General features: G+C 36.3%; 2 protein-coding genes across 2 annotated transcripts; one reads left to right on the forward strand and one right to left on the reverse strand.

Annotated features, from left to right (window-relative positions):
* Positions 1 to 924: 924 nt before the first annotated feature.
* On the forward strand, positions 925 to 19,681 carry LOC111054904 (folliculin). Its single transcript, XM_039429726.1, has 10 exons — positions 925 to 1,178; positions 9,126 to 9,281; positions 10,645 to 10,782; positions 11,729 to 11,932; positions 12,575 to 12,666; positions 13,271 to 13,374; positions 15,450 to 15,589; positions 16,090 to 16,276; positions 17,387 to 17,489; positions 19,409 to 19,681. Exons 2-10 carry the CDS (start codon positions 9,144 to 9,146, stop codon positions 19,524 to 19,526), a joined length of 1,224 nt encoding a protein of 407 aa, XP_039285660.1. The 5' UTR covers positions 925 to 1,178; positions 9,126 to 9,143; the 3' UTR covers positions 19,527 to 19,681.
* On the reverse strand, positions 3,853 to 5,328 carry LOC120351549 (craniofacial development protein 2-like). Its single transcript, XM_039429339.1, has one exon. It carries the CDS (start codon positions 5,326 to 5,328, stop codon positions 3,853 to 3,855), a length of 1,476 nt encoding a protein of 491 aa, XP_039285273.1.
* Positions 19,682 to 19,942: the final 261 nt, after the last annotated feature.

Below are 19,942 nucleotides of genomic sequence, written 5' to 3' on the forward strand. Positions count from 1 at the left end.
TACATCAACTGGATGAATCTCTCAATGATCCTCACCACAAATTCACTTTGTGACAAAAGAAGCTCTAGCTAGGTATTTAGAATGACCTTAGCTTAAACCTTACAACCTCAAGTTAGAAGGCCTGCTTTCTGTTCTGATAAAATTTTGTCTTGCGGTAAAAAAATCCATTGGTTTTTATTAAAAGGTTTTGATTGCTAATAATGGATTGAAAACTCTCAAATTACTTCGAAATAGTTTTGCAGTGTTCAGCGCCAAAAATATATCTAAGAACAGCGCCCAGTAAGCCAATTTCGGTATATGTGACAAATTACGGCACAATTGTACCCATTACTGTGTATTTATTGAAGCAGTAAATATACTGCATTGAAAATCATTTTTTAACATAGAAAAATTCAAGTAAACAGTAGCCATGCTAACTTACTTCATCTTAATCTTATGACAGTGTTCTTTTACAGCCGGGTACACAATAAAACTTTGATATTACGATCAAAGTATGAAAAAAACTTATTAAACAACAATGGAATTAACTCTTTTCGGAATGATTATGAAAATGTTTTGCGTGTTTGCGTTTGAAAATCACGGATGAACAAACTATGTTTCTTTATTTGAATATAATTTTAAGGTTAGCTTATTTTGTCAACAATCAAAGGAGAGGCAAAAAGCGGATCGACGACAAACTGGGTCGATTTCAATTTAGCTATATAGAGTTCTGTTTGATATTCAAGCGTAAAAAGATAGATCAGGGGTCCAGGTTTTTGTTTTTTAATGGTAATACCCTATTCTTTAATATTCGATGTGAATTTTGTTTTATTAATATCCGACGATTTCAAAACAGTATCACATGGATTTTCTGTGAGCACCGACAACTTGATGAACTAAGATCTTGACAAACTGAAATTTCCCAAACAGCTGCTTTGTGATCAGCGCTTAGCGCTTGTAAATAAAAATTGTGATTGTGAGGTTAAAATTTTTGTGAGTTAAGGTTAAAACTCAAAATGTGAATTTTCTTAAAATTTTGCGAAGTTGCCATCGTATCAATAGTTTTAATCAAATTCTGCAATTTCCTATAAACACTAGTTGTGTTCTTAATAAATAGTATAGGTCGAATCTAGTACCCTAATTTAGTCTAGTAGAATTCCTTGATTTCATTTTGGATATTATTTGCCAACTAGCCAGCGGTACGTTGAATCTGTGTTATATTCTTTTATAGTAGTTATGACTTATCTTTAATACGGCGTGAATCTAGGTCCAGTGCCGATATACCTGTCATCAGATATACATCTGTCTGATATCAAGTAGTAATTAACTACATCCAGGATAGAAGACAGGTAGTTTCGATAATGGGTGCATCAAATGAGGAAAATTGTACCACATGGTGTTCCAAAAGGTTCAGTAGGCTACTTAGCCCGCTGCTGCTCCTGCTGATAATAAATAATTTGCACCTGGATGGTTCCAGCTTGCTTTTTGCTGATGACACCACAAACATTGGTCAGGGCAGATGCCAAATTCGAAGCACAGGAGCTCTTTTCTGAGGCAAAGGAGTGGTTATTCAATAGCAAGCTAAAATTGAATGAGACCAAGACTCAGGGGATTGTCTTTACCCTAAGTAGAACAGAGATTCTTGCTGATGCTGAACCTGTGACCTCACTCGGTTTTTGTATTGATAGAAAATTATCATGGGAGTCTCATATTTCCAAGGTCTGCAAGAGGCTCTCAAGAGTGGTTTATCTACTTCGGAAGATGAGGAGACTACTTAGTATTGAACGCCTGCTGATGCTGTACCATGCAGTATTTGGCAGCTAAATACAGTATGGCATCTTGATATGGGGACATCTGGTGCATGTAAAGGACATACTCCTGCTCCAGAAAAAGGCACTTTGTGTAATGACGTTTAGCGAGTATGATGCACACTACCAGCCCATATTTCAACGTTTGATCATACAGTTCATGGCATGTACATGTTGTCATCGCTCCTACACGTCAGGAAAAACATCTGCACATTTGCTAGAAGGGAGGAAGTGCATTCACATGGAACTCGAGGGGGAGTTGACTTGGATGAGCCGCGCTGTCGCCTGTCAAGACTGAAGGACAGTTTTTCTGTTTTGGCGGTGAAAATGTTCAACTGCTCGCTAAACTCAGTTAGGGCACGCCCAGTCAATGTGTTCAGAAGTTCATTGTCAAAGTGGCCTGTTGGGAGGAGCTTCTACCATTTATGTGATTTTTTCAATGAAAGCTTTGCTGCCTACAGTTTATGTATCATGTGATTATTTGACACAATCTATCCAAGAAGATCTTTGGATATTTAGAAGGCATTATTTATGTTGGCTCTCCTTTTATAAGATTTTTCACTTAATCTAATCCCAACACTAACTCTATTATACATTATTCAATGGTAGTTGAAAACAAAATAAAAATTGGAAAGTACATTGTACATCTTCTGGTAAGTAAGTTGCATTTTAACCGACATTACCAACATAGCTGGTGTTTGTTTACAACATAATAAGAAGACGTGTTATCAGGGTTATTTGGAAGGGGGTTGTTTTCCTTTTAAGTTAGCGTTGTTTTTGTTTCAGGGTTAAAATGTTTTATTGAAATCTTTAGTAGCGTATTGTTTTATTATTTTCCTAGGCTCGACCAGTTTGAAGTCAGTAGGCTAGTAATTCCAATCGAAAACTTCCAATTTTCCCTACAGACTATAGTCCAGTCAACAAACATTTATAATATGAAATGTTTTAAACACAAATCAAACTTTCAGTTATGTTTATGATAGTTCTAAAGTAGTAGGCCTACTGTAATTGCTAGCCTATAGCAATAAAAAGAAAAACATAAATAGTAACATAATCCATCTTACAAAAGAGACTTTTATGCACTTCAAACCTGTGATCAGCATTTATTTAATCAGAACAAAAATATGCGCTTATCAAGCTGCTGTCCGACATGAAAAACTCACGTAGTGAGTACAAAGGCTCATTCCATACTATGCCTCCGATTTGACCGGCAAGCAGAATCCTATAGTGAGGTTCACGTTATAATGGTAGTGGAGAAAGGTAGCAGAACAACGTTGCTGATTCTCTGTCTCCTATAGACGGTAGCTGATACAGTTTTATTGTGTAATATTAATTGTTCATTCTTGTTTAAAATAATCAATTATATTTTATTAAGCAAGAAATAATATTTTATAAAGAATTTTCATAATTAAGATGAAATATTTTGTTATTTAATTATTCTACATTGTTAAAAGACGATCTGGCAACAGAGCAAATGGAGAACGAGATAGCGCTATCCGCTTTGTTGAATGATAGACAAGGATAGCAATACCATTGCTATATTAAGCACTGCCATTATAACGTGGACCTCACTATAGCCACCACCGGCAGTTTGTTGTAGAGCCTGACAGACAGATGGGCCAAACCTGAGTCCTGCTCAGTCTTTGGTAGGGTTCATCACAAGGCTAGGATTTGACTGGTTACAAGCTCCCCCACATTTGCATGTGTTCTACAAAGAGTTAGGAATACTGTATATAGAGAAAAATGATAGTGAGGATCTTCTCTCTCACAAAGAGGGAACGACAGTGGGCAAGCCTCTCAGTACCACAAAGGATACTCAGGACCCTCTTCTGAATGAGCAACAATCGCTACACATCTGAGGCTCCACCCCAAAGCGTCATACAAAATTATGCTCTGGAAAAACAGATCTTAAAATAGGATGCAGGAATACAGGATTTCAATTTCTTGAGCAGGAAAACCAGCCTGCAGCCCAAGACAGCTCCGTGTCCAGGATAAACACAAGCAGTTTAACTGGTGCAAAATCATACCTATCCTGACTGCGTTTTATCTTCATTGAGGAAGTTTTTTAAAAAACTAGTCCTAAGCAAACACCTTTGATAATTACTTTGATACTTCTGTGGTCTTCACTTTCCAAGTGCAGATTCTCATTGTCCTCTCCACAGTACAGCTGCTCCAGATATTCTTTCCAACGTTTTGCTATACTCTCTGAATCATACTTTAATTCTCCATTTTTGTCTACAATACTCATTATTCTCACTTTCCTTGTTTCAAAGAATCTTTTTACCTCTCTGTAAGCTATATCCATCTGCCCTGTTTTCATGCAATTGTTTATGTTCTTGCAAATTTCTCTTAAATATTCTTCTTTGTCTTGCTTTGCCTTTCGAATAATCTTGTTCCTCAGACTCCTGTATTTCCTTAATCCTTCTTCATCTTGAGAATTCTTGTACTTTTGTCTTTCATTAATCATTTCAACAATATCTTGGCTTATCCATTCCTTTCTGTTCTCCTGCTTTTTCCTTCCTAATACCTCTTCTGCCGAAAGTTCGATACTCTTCTTTATTTTGTTCCATTCCTGCTCCACTCCCATCTGCTTTTCTGTTTCTTCCATGGTCCTGTTTGTTTTCTCCACGTGTTTCGTTTGAGTGAGATCATCTTTAAGTCTGGTCATATCCCATTGTTTGCTTTTTCTCATCTTCAGAGCTTTGAATTTCAGTTCACAGTGCATCATAACAAGATTGTGGTCACTGTTAACGTCTGCTCCTGGGTAACTTCTACTGTTTTTTACTTGGTTTTTGTACCTTTCTCTCACCAATATATAGTCTATTTGAGCTCTTCTTACATCCCCAGGGGCTTTCCAGGTATATCTCCTCCTTGGATGGTGCTGGAATATTGTGTTTGTCACCACTAACTTATACTGTGAACAGAATTCTATCAGTTTTTCTCCTCTTGCATTCCTTTGTCCCAAACCATACTTCCCAACTGTGTTTCCTTCAGCTCCTTCTCCAACTGTTGCATTCCAGTCTCCAAGTACAATAAGATTTTCTTCACTCTTCAGTTTCCCAATCAACTCGTTTATGTCCTCATAGCATTTCTCAACAGCCTCGTCTTCTTCATCAGTTGTTGGCATGTACACCTGCACTATCACAGTATCCCTTGGTTTGGTTTCAATCCGTACTGAGATCAATCGTTCATTATATTGCACAAATCCCTTTACCCTATTTCCAAGTTTTTTATTCAGTACTATGCCTACCCCACCATAGCCAGGCCGATCGTCTGCTGTGCCTGAATGAATTATCCTATAATTTCCACTCCAGAAATCTCCAGGCTGGGGCCACCTCATCTCTGCCACGCCTAACACGTCTAATTCCATTCTTTCCATTTCCATGAGTAAGTTTTCCAGTTTTCCACTCTGAAGTAATGTTCTCACATTCCATGTACCAATTCGTTGTTCATTGTGATGTGACTTCTCGAGCTTTCCCCCCCGGAGATCCGAGTGGGGGAATGTTTTACCTCCGGAATATTTAACTTTTGAAGCATTCATCATGAGTTGCTGATTCTAGGGATATCCAAGTGGATCTTCACGTTATAATGGTAGTGGAGAAAGGTAGCAGAACAACGTTGCTGATTCTCTGTCTCCTATAGACGGTAGCTGATACAGGTTTATTTTGTAATATTAATTGTTCATTCTTGTTTAAAATAATCAATTATATTTTATTAAGCAAGAAATAATATTTTTATAAAGAATTTTCACTTAATCTAATCCCAACACTAACTCTATTATACATTATTCAATGGTAGTTGAAAACAAAATAAAAATTGGAAAGTACATTGTACATCTTCTGGTAAGTAAGTTGCATTTTAACCGACATTACCAACATAGCTGGTGTTTGTTTACAACATAATAAGAAGACGTGTTATCAGGGTTATTTGGAAGGGGGTTGTTTTCCTTTTAAGTTAGCGTTGTTTTTTGTTTCAGGGTTAAAATGTTTTATTGAAATCTTTAGTAGCGTATTGTTTTATTATTTTCCTAGGCTCGACCAGTTTGAAGGCAGTAGGCTAGTAATTCCAATCGAAAACTTCCAATTTTCCCTACAGACTATAGTCCAGTCAACAAACATTTATAATATGAAATGTTTTAAACACAAATCAAACTTTCAGTTATGTTTATGATAGTTCTAAAGTAGTAGGCCTACTGTAATTGCTAGCCTATAGCAATAAAAAGAAAAACATAAATAGTAACATAATCCATCTTACAAAAGAGACTTTTATGCACTTCAAACCTGTGATCAGCATTTATTTAATCAGAACAAAAATATGCGCTTATCAAGCTGCTGTCCGACATGAAAAACTCACGTAGTGAGTACAAAGGCTCATTCCATACTATGCCTCCGATTTGACCGGCAAGCAGAATCCTATAGTGAGGTTCACGTTATAATGGTAGTGGAGAAAGGTAGCAGAACAACGTTGCTGATTCTCTGTCTCCTATAGACGGTAGCTGATACAGTTTTATTTTGTAATATTAATTGTTCATTCTTGTTTAAAATAATCAATTATATTTTATTAAGCAAGAAATAATATTTTTATAAAGAATTTTCATAATTGAGATGAAATATTTTGTTATTTAATTATTAATTATTCTACATTGTTAAAAGACGATCTGGCAACAGAGCAAATGGAGAACGAGATAGCGTTATCCGCTTTGTTGAATGATAGACAAGGATAGCAATACCATTGCTATATTAAGCACTGCCATTATAACGTGGACCTCACTGTAGCCACCACCGGCAGTTTGTTGTAGAGCCTGACAGACAGATGGGCCAAACCTGAGTCCTGCTCAGTCTTTGGTAGGGTTCATCACAAGGCTAGTGTTTGACTGGTTACAAGCTCCCCCACATTTGCATGTGTTCTACAAAGAGTTAGGAATATATAGAGGAAAATGATAGTGAGGATCTTCTCTCTCACAAAGAGGGAACGACAGTGGGCAAGCCTCTCAGTACCACAAAGGATCCTCAGGACCCTCTTCTGAATGAGCAACAATTGCGACACATCTGAGGCTCCACCCGAAAGCGTCATACAAAATTATGCTCTGGAAAAACAGAAATAACAGATCTTAAAATAGGATGCAGGAATACAGGATTTCAATTTCTTGAGCAGGAAAACCACCCTGCTCAGCCTGCAGCCCAAGACAGCTCCGTGTCCAGGATAAACACAAGCAGTTTAACTGGTGCAAAATCATACCTATCCTGACTGCGTTTTATCTTCATTGAGGAGGAGGTTTCCAAAAAAACCAGTCCTAAGCAAACACCTTTGAAACTTACTTTGATACTTCTGTGGTCTTCACTAGCAGCCAGGGCTGCGGGAATCGTCATTTCGTCTTCCCTTTTGTAGGAGTCGTTTATCCTTGGCTTCCTTGAACCGTTTATGGTCTGTAGGTGTGCTCGTCTACAAACTCGTCCAGGCTGTAGTATGGTCTATTGCTTGCGTAGTGCTTTAGTTCCCTGATGAAGGTTTTCCTGACCTACTGTACTACTGGAGTCTGTGCTGTGGGAGGTCTATGTTCTGTCTGTTACTAGTGTTGTAACTGTGTCGGTCTAATCTGAGAACTTGGGTTGATTTCTTCATTTGGATAATAGATTCCAGGATGAACAATGATATAACCCTGTTCTCCAACATTGTGGCCGTCAGCTCATCAACTCCATGACCATGGAGGTGGTGTCATCTGCATAACAGACAACACTTCTGCCATCCATACGAGCTACATCAGTACATTAGTGATCATGTCGATGGAAAACATTGTATCCAATATAGGAAATAGCTTACAAGCGCATAAGTAGAAAAACAGAAAATAATCAATTTTTAAACACCTTCATCCCCTTAGCACAAGGGGTAGGTTTAGAACTTTTGATTTGTTTACCTCCTTACTTGTCCAAACTGAGGAACACAGCTGCAAAGTAAAAAATTGTGTTCCAAACATTCCCTTCAATTACCAATCTTCACTTTCCTTGCCCTATTACCTTAGGTAGGGAAAGTATTGCTTTCCGAATTTAGGAAAGGTACCCCAATTTCTAAATGTTTCAAGATCCCCTGAGTCCAAAACAGTGGTTTTTGGGTATTGATCTGTATGTGTGCTGTGTGTGTGTGTGTGTGTGTGTGTGTGTGTGTGTGTGTGTGAGAGAGAGTATATGACAAATACTTGATATATACTATACTATGACATATTGTATGTCTGTGTTCACGATATATCATCTCCCAATTAACGGAATTACTTGAAATTTGAAACTTACGGTCCTTACACTATAAGGATCCGACACGAACAATTTCGATCAAATGATTCTATCAAATCATTCACTGGAAGAGATATAGTAGAATTGATCTTGTCCGCTGATCAATTTTAAATTTATATTTCCGAAAACTCGAATCTTACGCTGGAGACACACGAGGTGGTTTTTGCGAGTTTAATGGAAATTTTCATAACGGCAAGAAAAGTTGTGTGAGTGCGCCACACCAGATTTTTGCAAAAGTGAATACTCCACACTCATTCACACAACGACTCTATACTAAAACTGCTTCAACACGAAGAAGCACGAAAAGAAATCCATAAAATAGTGATATATACAAGTTACTTATCGATTATTATTGAATCTTAGATCAAATGTCTCGAAAGCTATGGAAATATCAAAAACTGCTACTGAATCTTGTTGCAAATTTTATGCAGTATACTCATGTCGCTGAAACTCATGGCTTTCAAGATATATGCATAAACAATTTTACTTTTAAACCGCCCCCACGTCCTAACAGGAGGTAGGAATGATGACTGTTTATATGTTTATCTCTCAACTATCGTTAACAGAGCTGCTAAGTTGAAAATTGAGTTCCGAACATTTCCAAGGCCATATTCATAATTGTTATAATCTTATCCATATCTCTCTTTATTTGTCTAGACTAGAACAACAAATTTTCTAAACTTCAGGCTTATTGAACTTGATTCTGCTTATATTATGAGACCCGCAGTTGCAGTTGCAGCTTATATTATCAGACCCGCAATTATTTAGTTCTTTGCGCTTTACTTTGAAAGTTTGGGGTTTGCTAAAGTCTAGTTGGGTTAAAAAATCCAAGCATTGCACTAATAAAATTTATATTATACTAATCTTGCAATCACAGTACGGTATTAAACATTCACAAATTGAAAAATGAGTGCTTGTTGAAATTTCTCTGAACCAGTAGTATTTGTTACCATTCACGAACGATGTCTTTGTAGAATAGAGACTGTAATTTACTTACTAAATATTTGTTTTTTTATTATTCTTGTTGAATTTTTAAATGTGATTTATTTTTCAGTTCTATTGTATGTAGAAGATGAGTGCCGTCATAGCGCTATGTCATTTCTGTGATCAGCATGGGCCAAGCGTGCTTATTAATACTCGAGTTCAATATGGAACTGACTCAAGCAGAGAAACTAACTCGGCTTTAACCACCAGCACAGCAACATGTTGTGCTGTGGTATAGAACCAAGAGTCCCGTGTTTCCTGAATTTGTCTAGGAAGGCTGTTGAAAAATCTTATTGCCTGGGAAGGAAAGCTATTGTAGTTCCCCGCCAGTCTAGTGGCATGTCGCGTATTGTGGCTGTGTATATCACACCTTTTTTGTAACTGCTCCAGATTCCTCTTGATATAAATCAGCGAGCACTACACATATTGACTGTACATCGTGAGTATCCCAAGATCCCTAAATAGTGGCCTGCAGTGATCCCTAAAGCTGGAAAATGTCACTATCCTCAGAGCCTTCTTTTGCAGTAGCAGCACGTCGTGGTGCGTGACCCCACAGGAGCAATCCATTGATGATATGGCTGTGAAAAAGCGAATGATAGACCATGACAAAGACTGCTCTGATCCACCACATATCTTAGCTTACGGAGAAGGTACAGCACTCTGGACAATTTCCTGCATATTTGGTTCACATGGTGATTCCAACTCAATCTCTCATCCAACCATAATCCTAACAGGTTTTACTGGATCTGATCCAACTGGTTGTCTTTTCAATGAGCAAACCAAGATGTTTGTTTTCTCCTCATTTAGTTTGAGCTTGTTAGCAAGAAACCACAACTTAGCTACTTCTATGAGTCTGGCGGACTCCTCCTTTGCCTGTTCCACAGTGACACCTCTGGCAATCAAGGTGGTGTCATCTGCAAAAAGGGGTTGATAGAATTGGCTAATTCGGAACTCGCTGACTCCATGTTAATCTGCCATATGAATCTTAACTGCGCTGATCGGAATTGACTGACTGTGGAAGTGGCTGGTTCTGCATCGACCGGAATTCGTTGACTGAGAATTCACTGACTCTCCCGCTTTTCAACAGCAGTCGACAGACAAAGCAAGACTTTTTGTAGTCGACCGCAAAAAGCACTGCCCCCTGACTGCTTGAGAAGTCATTTAAGAGTAATACGAACAACAGGGGGCCCAAAACCGAGCCCTGTGATACTCCATGCTCAACACCTTTCAGTTTTGAGCTAGCACCTCTCAGCTTGACTACCTGTTTTCCATTAAACATAATACAGTATAGAGATCTCATTTGAGACAATTTATAATAGACTATAATAAACGTTATTGCTATAATGAACGTCTAATAAATAATAGAATTAGTAATATGACAACTCCTCTTTTTCAGACTAGAGTGTAGACCAATGAAGAAGAGTAAAGCTTATATTTCTATAAGAGTATGAGCTTTTCTCATTCAAATCTTCCACAACGATTTGAATAGTTTTAGAAGCTTTTGTATAAGTTTAGTAGTAACACGTTCCATTACATATCACTGTATTTATTATTTGTGTTGAAATTAAATCGAATTATTGATTTTTCAGGCATGTGAAATGAACTCACAGTTCGTGAGTATTGATGAAAAGACTCAAGCAAATTATATTAGCTGTCGTATGCCCTACCACCTTCCAAAACTATCGTCCTGGCTTCAACATGTTTGCGTACGAAGTTTAAGTTGCGAGGTAAGGTTAGCAAATATTCTAATTAATTGATTGATTCATGGAATTATTTCAAATGGAGTTGTGATATTCTTGTAATTGTAATGTAGTCTTGCGAGGTCGGTACTGAATCCACCATGTAGGTTCACATTGCTCTCACTATCATTCCTTCGTTTCACAAATTTTTTACGCACAAGCCCAAGGCTTGTGTGGGCATCATATTCAGGAAAACGTTGGTGAATATATTTCCCATCAATCGTATTCTTCCATTAAAATTCATCTAATATTCTATCCCACGTTTTTGTTCAATTGTATTATCCATTTTTACTTGGAAACTATAATTGAAATAATCATGTCTAATTCCAATTGAAACAAATACAGTACAATAATGATAGTCCTATTATACATTTTTCTTCACAATACTCGAATTGGAGTTTGAATTCCTTTACTCAATCGAGGGAAGCATTCTTAATTTGTACCGTTCACATTACGTACAGCTTTTGTACACCATCTTTTCACGGTAATATGGACATGTACTCGTTAATGGTGTTATTAGAACCACTTAACACAACCTCCAGTTGTATGCATTGCACCATTTAATTGAATATGTAGTTATTATTACTAAACGAAATTCCAAATTAAATGCTGCAAATCACCCCAAAGACTTCTGCTACTGCAAATATTGACAACAAGGTAAACAGTTGGATGGGAATTTGATGAGCGCAACTATTGAAAAATTATTTGTCATAGCGCTCATTGAATTTCATCTAGCTGTTTACCCTGTTAGCATTAGCATTTGAAGAAATGCAATTTCAGTAATTTCCATCTGTATAATAGAATATAGTTTGAATTATTCGATTTTGTAGACTTGGTTTCCATTGTAATTCGGGTTACTAGTAAAATATTCTGCTCTTCATACTTTCCTGGAATCTGCTAGTAACCAAGATCATACGATGCTTTTTTGTTGTAGGTGAATCCGTGTCTATTCAGTGAGCGAGAAAACTGCTGCCTCTCACTCTCGTTCTCAGTCAGAGATGCCATGGCCAGAGGATTTCACAGATGGTTCAGTATTGTCATAACTATGCGAGATTTGGCGCTACTCTCCGGCTTGTCGCAGTTTCTGCATCAATTTGTAAACTCTGTCATAAAGACAATTCAAGAAAGAGCACTGCAGGTATTCGAGTGATTTTTTTACATTTAAAAATACTCAGGCCCGGTTGCACAAAAGCCGGTTACATTTTAATCGTGATTATTTTTAATCAGAAAAGGCTTTTTCAAAAAGAAGGCTTCTCCGATAGGTTCTTGTGGAATTCATCACGATTAAATTTAACCGGCGTTTCTGCTACTGACTCTTAGTCATCATCAATAATGTGAGAATATTATGACAATAATAGGAATATAATGCCAATTTTAGAATTTTTTTAATTAATAACGTACTTCTCAAAATATTTCCATGATTTCTATTTAATAACGTATTTCTCATAACATTTTTATGATTTCAATGCTATAAAAAATTAGCTAATAATAGTAATAAGTAATCATAAACTATATGGCCAATGTATTAATTGATTTAATAATACGAATATTATTGATTTTGCTATGTATATTGGCTTATCGATGAATATCATTGCTATCATCACAGATTTAGGGTCCAATAAATTACACATTGAAAATTTAGTAGTAAATAAATGTATAGATACGTGAATATTGCATATTCTACTATGATACATCTAGACATTCCTTTAATGCAGATTTGAAAAACTTGAGACATACTCCTTTGTAAATGTTTAACATTTTTTTATTGTATTTGATACAGGTATACAACCTCGAAAAGCCTTTCAGATTCAATAATCCTCCTCAGTCAAGATCTCTGAGTAGTCTAACACGCTGTAATTATATCTTCGCACAGTGAGTACAAATTATTTGAATTTCAAGATGCTTGTATGTAATAGTAAAATGTCCTAGAGTTTCCAATATTGAAGTAGGAAGCCAATGATAATTGTAAACTTGTAATTTGTTCCAAGTCGTTCCAACGATCTTGTCGAATCTATTACAACATACTACTAATTTGTTTTTATTGAATATAACTGTTACTAGTACTAGGACCTACGATCAGTTTTTTCTATTCTAAATTAATACTTCAAGTCATTTTACAAAAATAATCTTGTAATAGCTTCTCCCTGTTTTAAATTAGCTCATTCATTAATCACTGCACTAAATTGAAATAGGTATTAATTTTTTCCACTTTCACTAAGCACTCCTGGAGGCTTACACCAGATCTGTTGGCTTCTTCCTTTTCAATCTCCTCGTCAATGTTGAGTTGATTAATAAAATGAACAAATTTGATAAATGCTCTTACAAGTCGACTTGTCAAAGTTTAATGAATTGATCTGCACTAATACTCCTATTCAATTCATGTAAAAAATTATATTTATCATACATGCTCGCTGTAAGTTGTGGGAATAATATATTATTTTTTTGCACAATTATCTAAACAAGCTTACTTTTTCAGAGTGCACACTTGGTTCACATGGTTATTGAGAGCTCAATCGAGATATTTCTCTGAATGCATTCCTCGATCTCCATACTATCACGCTCATCCAGATATTGCATTAGGTAAATCAAATTGATAAATTGTCTTGAATCAAGATCTGTGTTATTCAATAGATTCACTGTATTTTTAAAACTATTTCCTTGAAATAGTTTGTCATAGCATTATAGCTTTTTTCACGCAGATGCAGTGATGTGATAATTTCAGCATGTTTGACGTGTTGAATGGAAGTTAGTCCAGTATGTCAACTTTTTCATTGAATGTTGGCATTCTCTGACAAATTGTTTAATCCACAATTTCATATGTTAGCTGTTTCAAAACTCACGATATAAATTGAGCAAAAGAATTGATTTCTTTATTTTATTTTCAAGTTGAAAAAACTATTCATGATAATTATATCCTTCACTCGACTTAATAAACTACCATCTGTTAATCAACATAATATTGGTTGTTACCATAGTCCTGTATGCTCTTTTTGTTCAACTCACACTCTTATTAATATAAAATAGTTGTATAACGTGAGTGTTCAAATACAGTATTTATTAGACAACAATTTGTGCTTCAAAAGGTCCAATTCCTAAGCGCACAACTATAGCCGCGCTGTATTAAAAGCTGTAGTTGTAGTTCATCATTGTATATTATTGTAGTCTTTGTAATATTTCATTCATCAATAAATGACATACGCTATTCAGAATAGCATTGACAATAATTTTCATACATATAATTCAATACACATAATAATTACAGATATAAATTCATTATAATTATACAAAGTGCGCCAGAGAAACTTGATTATTTGAAAGGTCAATAAAAACAAAAGTACTTTGGATATTGTTTCAATCTTTTTTTTATAAGAGAATACAATATCTCAATTTTTTTCCCATGCAGTCTTGAAAATAACATCAGACCAATGGCGACCCCCATTGCGCATAAACTGATGAAGTCGATTTTTGAAATTTCGTTGCAGTATATCAATCGGTATGTTGGCAATGGCGTCGCGAATGTTGTTCTTGAGGTGTGCTATGGTCCGCGGTCGATCGACATAAACCAGGGATTTTAAATAACCCCATAAAAAATCGCATTGAGGAACCGCATGTGGAAATGAGCCTTGTCAAATGACCGCGTCTTCAGGCAGGTTGTCAATCAGTATATCACATGCATTTTGACGGGCAACAAAATCGCGTTCAGTCAATTCTTGAACAACAGCCAATTTATAGGGATGAAGTTGAAGGTCTTCATGGAAAATTCGTCGAACAGTGGAGTCAGAAATTGCCATAGAAGCTGCGTGTTTGCGAGCCGAACGCCGGAGAGAATGCACAACTGACTGCCTCCCTCTTTCGATATTTTCTGGAGTACTAATGGTACGTTGAAGTTCATTTCTGGGTTTAGCGACACTTCTACACTCCTGAAGTGAGTTAACCCACGACAGAATCGAATTATGGCCAGGGACAAGTCTGTTGGGAGGAATTTCAAATCGAGCGCGGAAGGTGATCAACCATTAGAAAAGGAGCTCTCAACTGCGAAGGCCCGCTGCTCTCTATACCGGAGCATGATGGCTATTTACTTGAGGGAGGATAAATTTGAGAACTTCCCCCTCCAGATGCGCTCCCTCCTGCCCCTCTACATGACCAATTCAACTCACGGGATTTTTTTCAAATAAGTAATTTCCCCGACCCACCTTGTACAAACAGTATGCATAATAGTTTAAAGATTAATTAGCCTTCAAACAGGCTGTGATGACTATATATGTCTTATTGTTTACAATATTATACTGTAATTGGCTACAGCCGTTAATACAGCCTGGACCTGCGCCGCTGGAGTCGTCGCTTTGGAATTGGAACCAGCATGTCTCTGGTTCAAAATTGAAAACTTTAATACAGATTTACAGCTCAAGTGCCAGTTACAATAATGAAAGGTAGAGTGGAAGAGAAGTAACTGTGTTTGAGAACTAGCAAAATCTGCTGAATGCTTTGGACAGTAGGTCACTGTCATACACTTCAAACGTCCATAAATTGCAAATCCAAGTTCACACATTAGCTGTAGTAATTGATTCGATATCGAACTCTGATAGGCCTTTTTGTAACAGGATATTTTATTTTAAACGATGTAAAATTTCTCATTTTTTTATCTCCGTTTGTAGATGGAGATATAAGGTCGCTGCAGTCATTCCTAGGACCAGATTCTTTCAAGAGAGTAATACTCGGCTTGTTAGAAGGAAAACAAATTATTTTGAGGGGTGACAATTTGACTGCTGTTGAGTCAGCCATTAAAACTTTAAAGGTATGGGAATAATGAATCATTTTGTCCTTAGACGTTCTCCCTGTATTTTGGATTATTCTCTGATTCTGTTGAAGCAGCATTGATAAAATCTTGAGCCTATTCCATGATACTGAAAATTTAATCAATACTGCTCAATTATACAGAATGCTCTTCATAATTGATTGAAATCTCATTTTTATTTTATCTATTAAAAGTATGTACGAATTATACAGGATACATCCATTTATTTAAATGTCACTTTGGTTGAAAAACAACATATTTCTGCTCTGGTTCTCCAGATCTCCTACTTTTCCAGATTACTTTAAGATAATAATTCAGAATATAGTTAATAATTTAAGAATACGTTAAGTTAATAATTAAGAAGTAATACTTTAAGAATTAAGACTTTAAGTTAATAATTCAGAATACGTTCCATATACCACAATAAAAATATGCATATCACTTTAAAAACTCAAATAAACTTTGAATCCTCTTTAAATGTCAAGTTTTTCTTATTGCAGACTCTAGTACCTGAGAAATGTTGCAAGGATACAATGAATGCCGACGAATATGTGGAGCCCGAGATTTGCAATTTGCTAGGCGTTGGGACGCAGGTAGCAGTGCCGCAACCCACTGTAGGCATTATAAGGGTGGACATACTCCAAGGAAATTGCCATCTGAGAACTTTGGAACCGGAAACCTCTCGTTGTAAGACTAATAGATTGCTATTAGATTTTCGATTCCGCAATTCACTTTATGTTTTATTGTTCTAATCAATGAATTTTTCTCTAGTCAATGCCATAAATTATTATACTGAGATAATATATTATTATGAATCTAGACAATGGAATAGTTTGTATTTTCATCTTTGTAAAACATCTTCAGGTTGATCAACTTGAACCAAATCCTTCATTTCGTGTGGTTTCTCTATCGATGTGATTATTTTCAACTTGATAAGTAGCCTAGATGACTTAAGCTTTATTATCTACTCTCCTCACGTTCACAAGACCAGTATTGTAGGGAAATGGCTGTTGACATAACAGTGCCACATGATGTGGAATGCGTTCATCTCGTTCATAACTTATCCACAGTTATTGCATTTGTTGAAAAAATGGATTTTTGTATTGATGAAAGGAATTTAATATAAATTGATAGTACTTCAAATCTAATGCTGTCTGGAACTTTGAATAGAAGCATGATTACCATAACTTCATTTATGTTTTGGTGAATATTCTAATTCTCCAGTTTCATCTGTTTCCAAATTATATGTTTAATAGGAACGTATAAAAGCATCTATGAAACCAAATAGTTTAATATATTGTGAAATTTGATTGTTTGGTGGAAATGTGGGAGTATACCATTATAATTGTACTTCAATCTACTGAGTCTGACTATCTATAGTGAGGTCCACGTTATAATGGCAACGGAAAAAGATAGGAGTTCAACGTTGCCGATTCTCTGTTTTGTCAATGCCTTCTATAGACGGTAGCTGATACAGATTTATTGAAGTAATATTAACTGTTCATTCTTATTTAAAATAATCAATTATATTTTATCAAGCGAAAAATTACATTCTTCAATAATTGCATAATGAATTTTCATAATTAAGATGAAATATTTTGTTAATTATTAATTCTACATTGTTGAAAGACGATCTGGTAACAGAGCAAAGCGAGAAAGAGATAGCGCTATCCGCTTTGTTGAATGATAGACAAGGATAGCAATACCATTGCCAATCAAACACTGTCATTATAACGTGGACCTCACTCTAGATGTTTGTATCCATAGTGGAATTTAAATTTTTCTTATTTTTCACAGACCCAACCTATGCGAATAAATTACTGAAAGCCGTAGAAAATCAGACGCTGAACAATAAAGTTCTGAACTATCACCTCACAGCGTTGAAAAAAGAATGGACCAAGTAAGTATTGAATAAGTTTTCAAGTGTTTCAGTTAATCAGTGTACTCGTGAAGTGAATTTGATTCAATTGAATCCACAAAAGTAATTCCTTCCTTATCCTTTGACAATATCAAAGAGGATTAGAATAGAATATCTCTATTTTTCATGGTAGAAGTGGTCGTAGTCGAGTGCTGGTTTTATAATTCAGAGGTCCGGGTTCGAATCACGACCCAGGAAAGATATTTTTCTCGGACCACTCCCGTCATTCGGATTAACACATTATAGCGTCGGTCCCGGCTGCCTAAAAACAGTTGTTAGGTCACGTCAGAGGCTCTGAAATTGAACAGGTACAGCATGAATACTCTGACACCTGAACCAGCCAGGTCACTCGATATTATTAATTTTCATGTTAATTGACCGAGCGAAGTGAGGTCCAAGATTCAAGTCGACGGTTTTGCATTTCTCTTTATGATTATATTCATGTTCCGCATTTACGGCAAAACGCGGCAATAGATTTTCAGGAAATTTAACAGGTATGTTCCTTTTTCAATTTCGCGTCGACGTATATATTATAAGGTTTTCTTGGAATTTTTCATTCTAAGGGTAATACAAAAGAAAAAGGAGTCTCCTTTGAACGCTAATATTACCATAAAAATCAGACTATAGAATTATTTATAATAAATCAGCTGTTGAGTGGATTATTAATTATTGCAATCAATAACTGAAAGTAAACTTTCTTTCGACCTTTCTCTGCTTTCAACTCGGGCTGACCTGTTTATTGTTTATTGCTTTTGAAGGGACGGATTCAAGGATTCAAAGGTTCAAAGAACCCCACACGTCAACCGAGGCTTTTGTGTTCCCAAGTAGTATGTTAGTTAGACAAACCAATACCTATGTCCTTTACAAGAACCAGGAGTTTTTCCCTATACTAACATTCCATTGCATCCACCTGGTTGCAATCCTTGTCGCAATCCAGTGTGATATGCTTGGCAGTCTCTTCAGACTGACTAGTCCTCATGACCTGCGTGAGTTCCACTCCTGGCCTTCCTTGTAGGTCCTTCCGCTGAGGAAGGGGCGGTCAAGTTGCCTCTAGGGCGCCCGACCACCCCTGACTTAGCCTCTTGACCCACATTTGTGCCTGGGTTTTCACCCATCACTGGTCTCTTGAGTTTTTCTTTTTGCCCCTCCGAAACTTCGCAGGGTCAAAAGCCTCACCTCTCCCAAGAAGTTTTGCCTAAATGGCCGCCCTTCTTTGAGCAGTGGTGAGTTTTGGCCTCTCCACCCATAAACTCGTGACCTAAGTGAGTTCCACTCCTGACCTTTTTGTAGGTCCTTACGCTGAGAGAGGGGACGCCAAACTGCCTCTAGGTCTCCCGGCGCTCGGCCACCCTCGACTCAGCCTCTTGGGGTTCTTTTTGCCCCTCCGAAACTGCCCTGATGGGGCAGATCCCGTGAGTTTGAAGGCAAGGTAACTTCTGGAGTTGCCTTGAGGTCCATTTTAGTCGCCTCCTAAGACAAGCATGAAGCACGAAGCATGGATACTGTGGTGTATAACTGCGCGAGGTCTATTGTTCACAGAACTGCTAGTACCGTATTATTGATGTAGGTCAATTTCATTTAGACGTTTCCATTTGAACAAAAAATATTATATGGGATTTTCGCAAGTTTGTAAATTATAGTATAATTTGAATGTATGTATCAATTACAGTATGTTTTAAGAAACATAATCCATGAAATATTTCTATTCCATGAGTTGTTAATGTTTAGTACTGTAATCATTTATAAGAATTATTATTCTAAAATTCTTTGTCTCAACTTGAGTATAAGCTACATTCAACTACAAAGCGAAAGGAATGAAAATTGTTAAAAAAATGCATTTCAATACACTTGTTTTTCGTATCAGCCTTTTCTAAGTATTTATTTGACAATATTTTTTGCAGCATTTCTAAGCTCATCAACAGAGTTCCAGCTGAAAACTCTTCTGCTCTTCTACTTGCATTGGGAGTTCAAGATCAAGACAAACAGTTAATCAAATATTGGTCTACAAGTTTACAATAAATTGTCAAATACTAGCTGAAATATTTATAAGGAAGTCAATTTAATGTATTTATATATTTTTTTACTGTATTTATTTGTTTATTATCTCATTAGTCTGTTTTTGTATGTAAAAAGTTGTGCACATTTTTTCATAATAAATGTTGAAGACTGTCAAATATGTTTCTTTTCATTTTTCCTTGCTTTAGGAATGATATTGAAAAAATCGTATTTGTATTGTAATCTTTATAATTAAATTTAATAAATTATTAATAGTATAAATTTTATTATAATTAGATTATCCATCTAATTAGCGTAACACGGTATATTTTAGTTCCAATGTCATAAAAAACTCGGTTTCATTTGAGTAAGTAAATGCAACCGATAAAACGCTAGTCTATTATGTTCCCAGCTACTGTCGTTTTTGTTTCGTTGGACCA

This window comes from Nilaparvata lugens, chromosome 5, assembly GCF_014356525.2.
Source record: "Nilaparvata lugens isolate BPH chromosome 5, ASM1435652v1, whole genome shotgun sequence".
Lineage (NCBI taxonomy): Eukaryota > Metazoa > Arthropoda > Insecta > Hemiptera > Delphacidae > Nilaparvata > Nilaparvata lugens.

What these genes read in the sequence shown, in the direction of transcription:
- LOC120351549 (XM_039429339.1), bottom strand. Translation starts at nt 5,328, where the DNA reads ATGAATGCTTCAAAAGTTAAATATTCCGGAGGTAAAACATTCCCCCAC.
- LOC111054904 (XM_039429726.1), top strand. Translation starts at nt 9,144, where the DNA reads ATGAGTGCCGTCATAGCGCTATGTCATTTCTGTGATCAGCATGGGCCA. An exon ending in TCATCCAGATATTGCATTAG is followed by an intron (nt 13,375 to 15,449) that starts GTAAATCAAATT and finishes CTCCGTTTGTAG; the next exon opens with ATGGAGATATAAGGTCGCTG. An exon ending in GGAACCGGAAACCTCTCGTT is followed by an intron (nt 16,277 to 17,386) that starts GTAAGACTAATA and finishes TATTTTTCACAG; the next exon opens with ACCCAACCTATGCGAATAAA.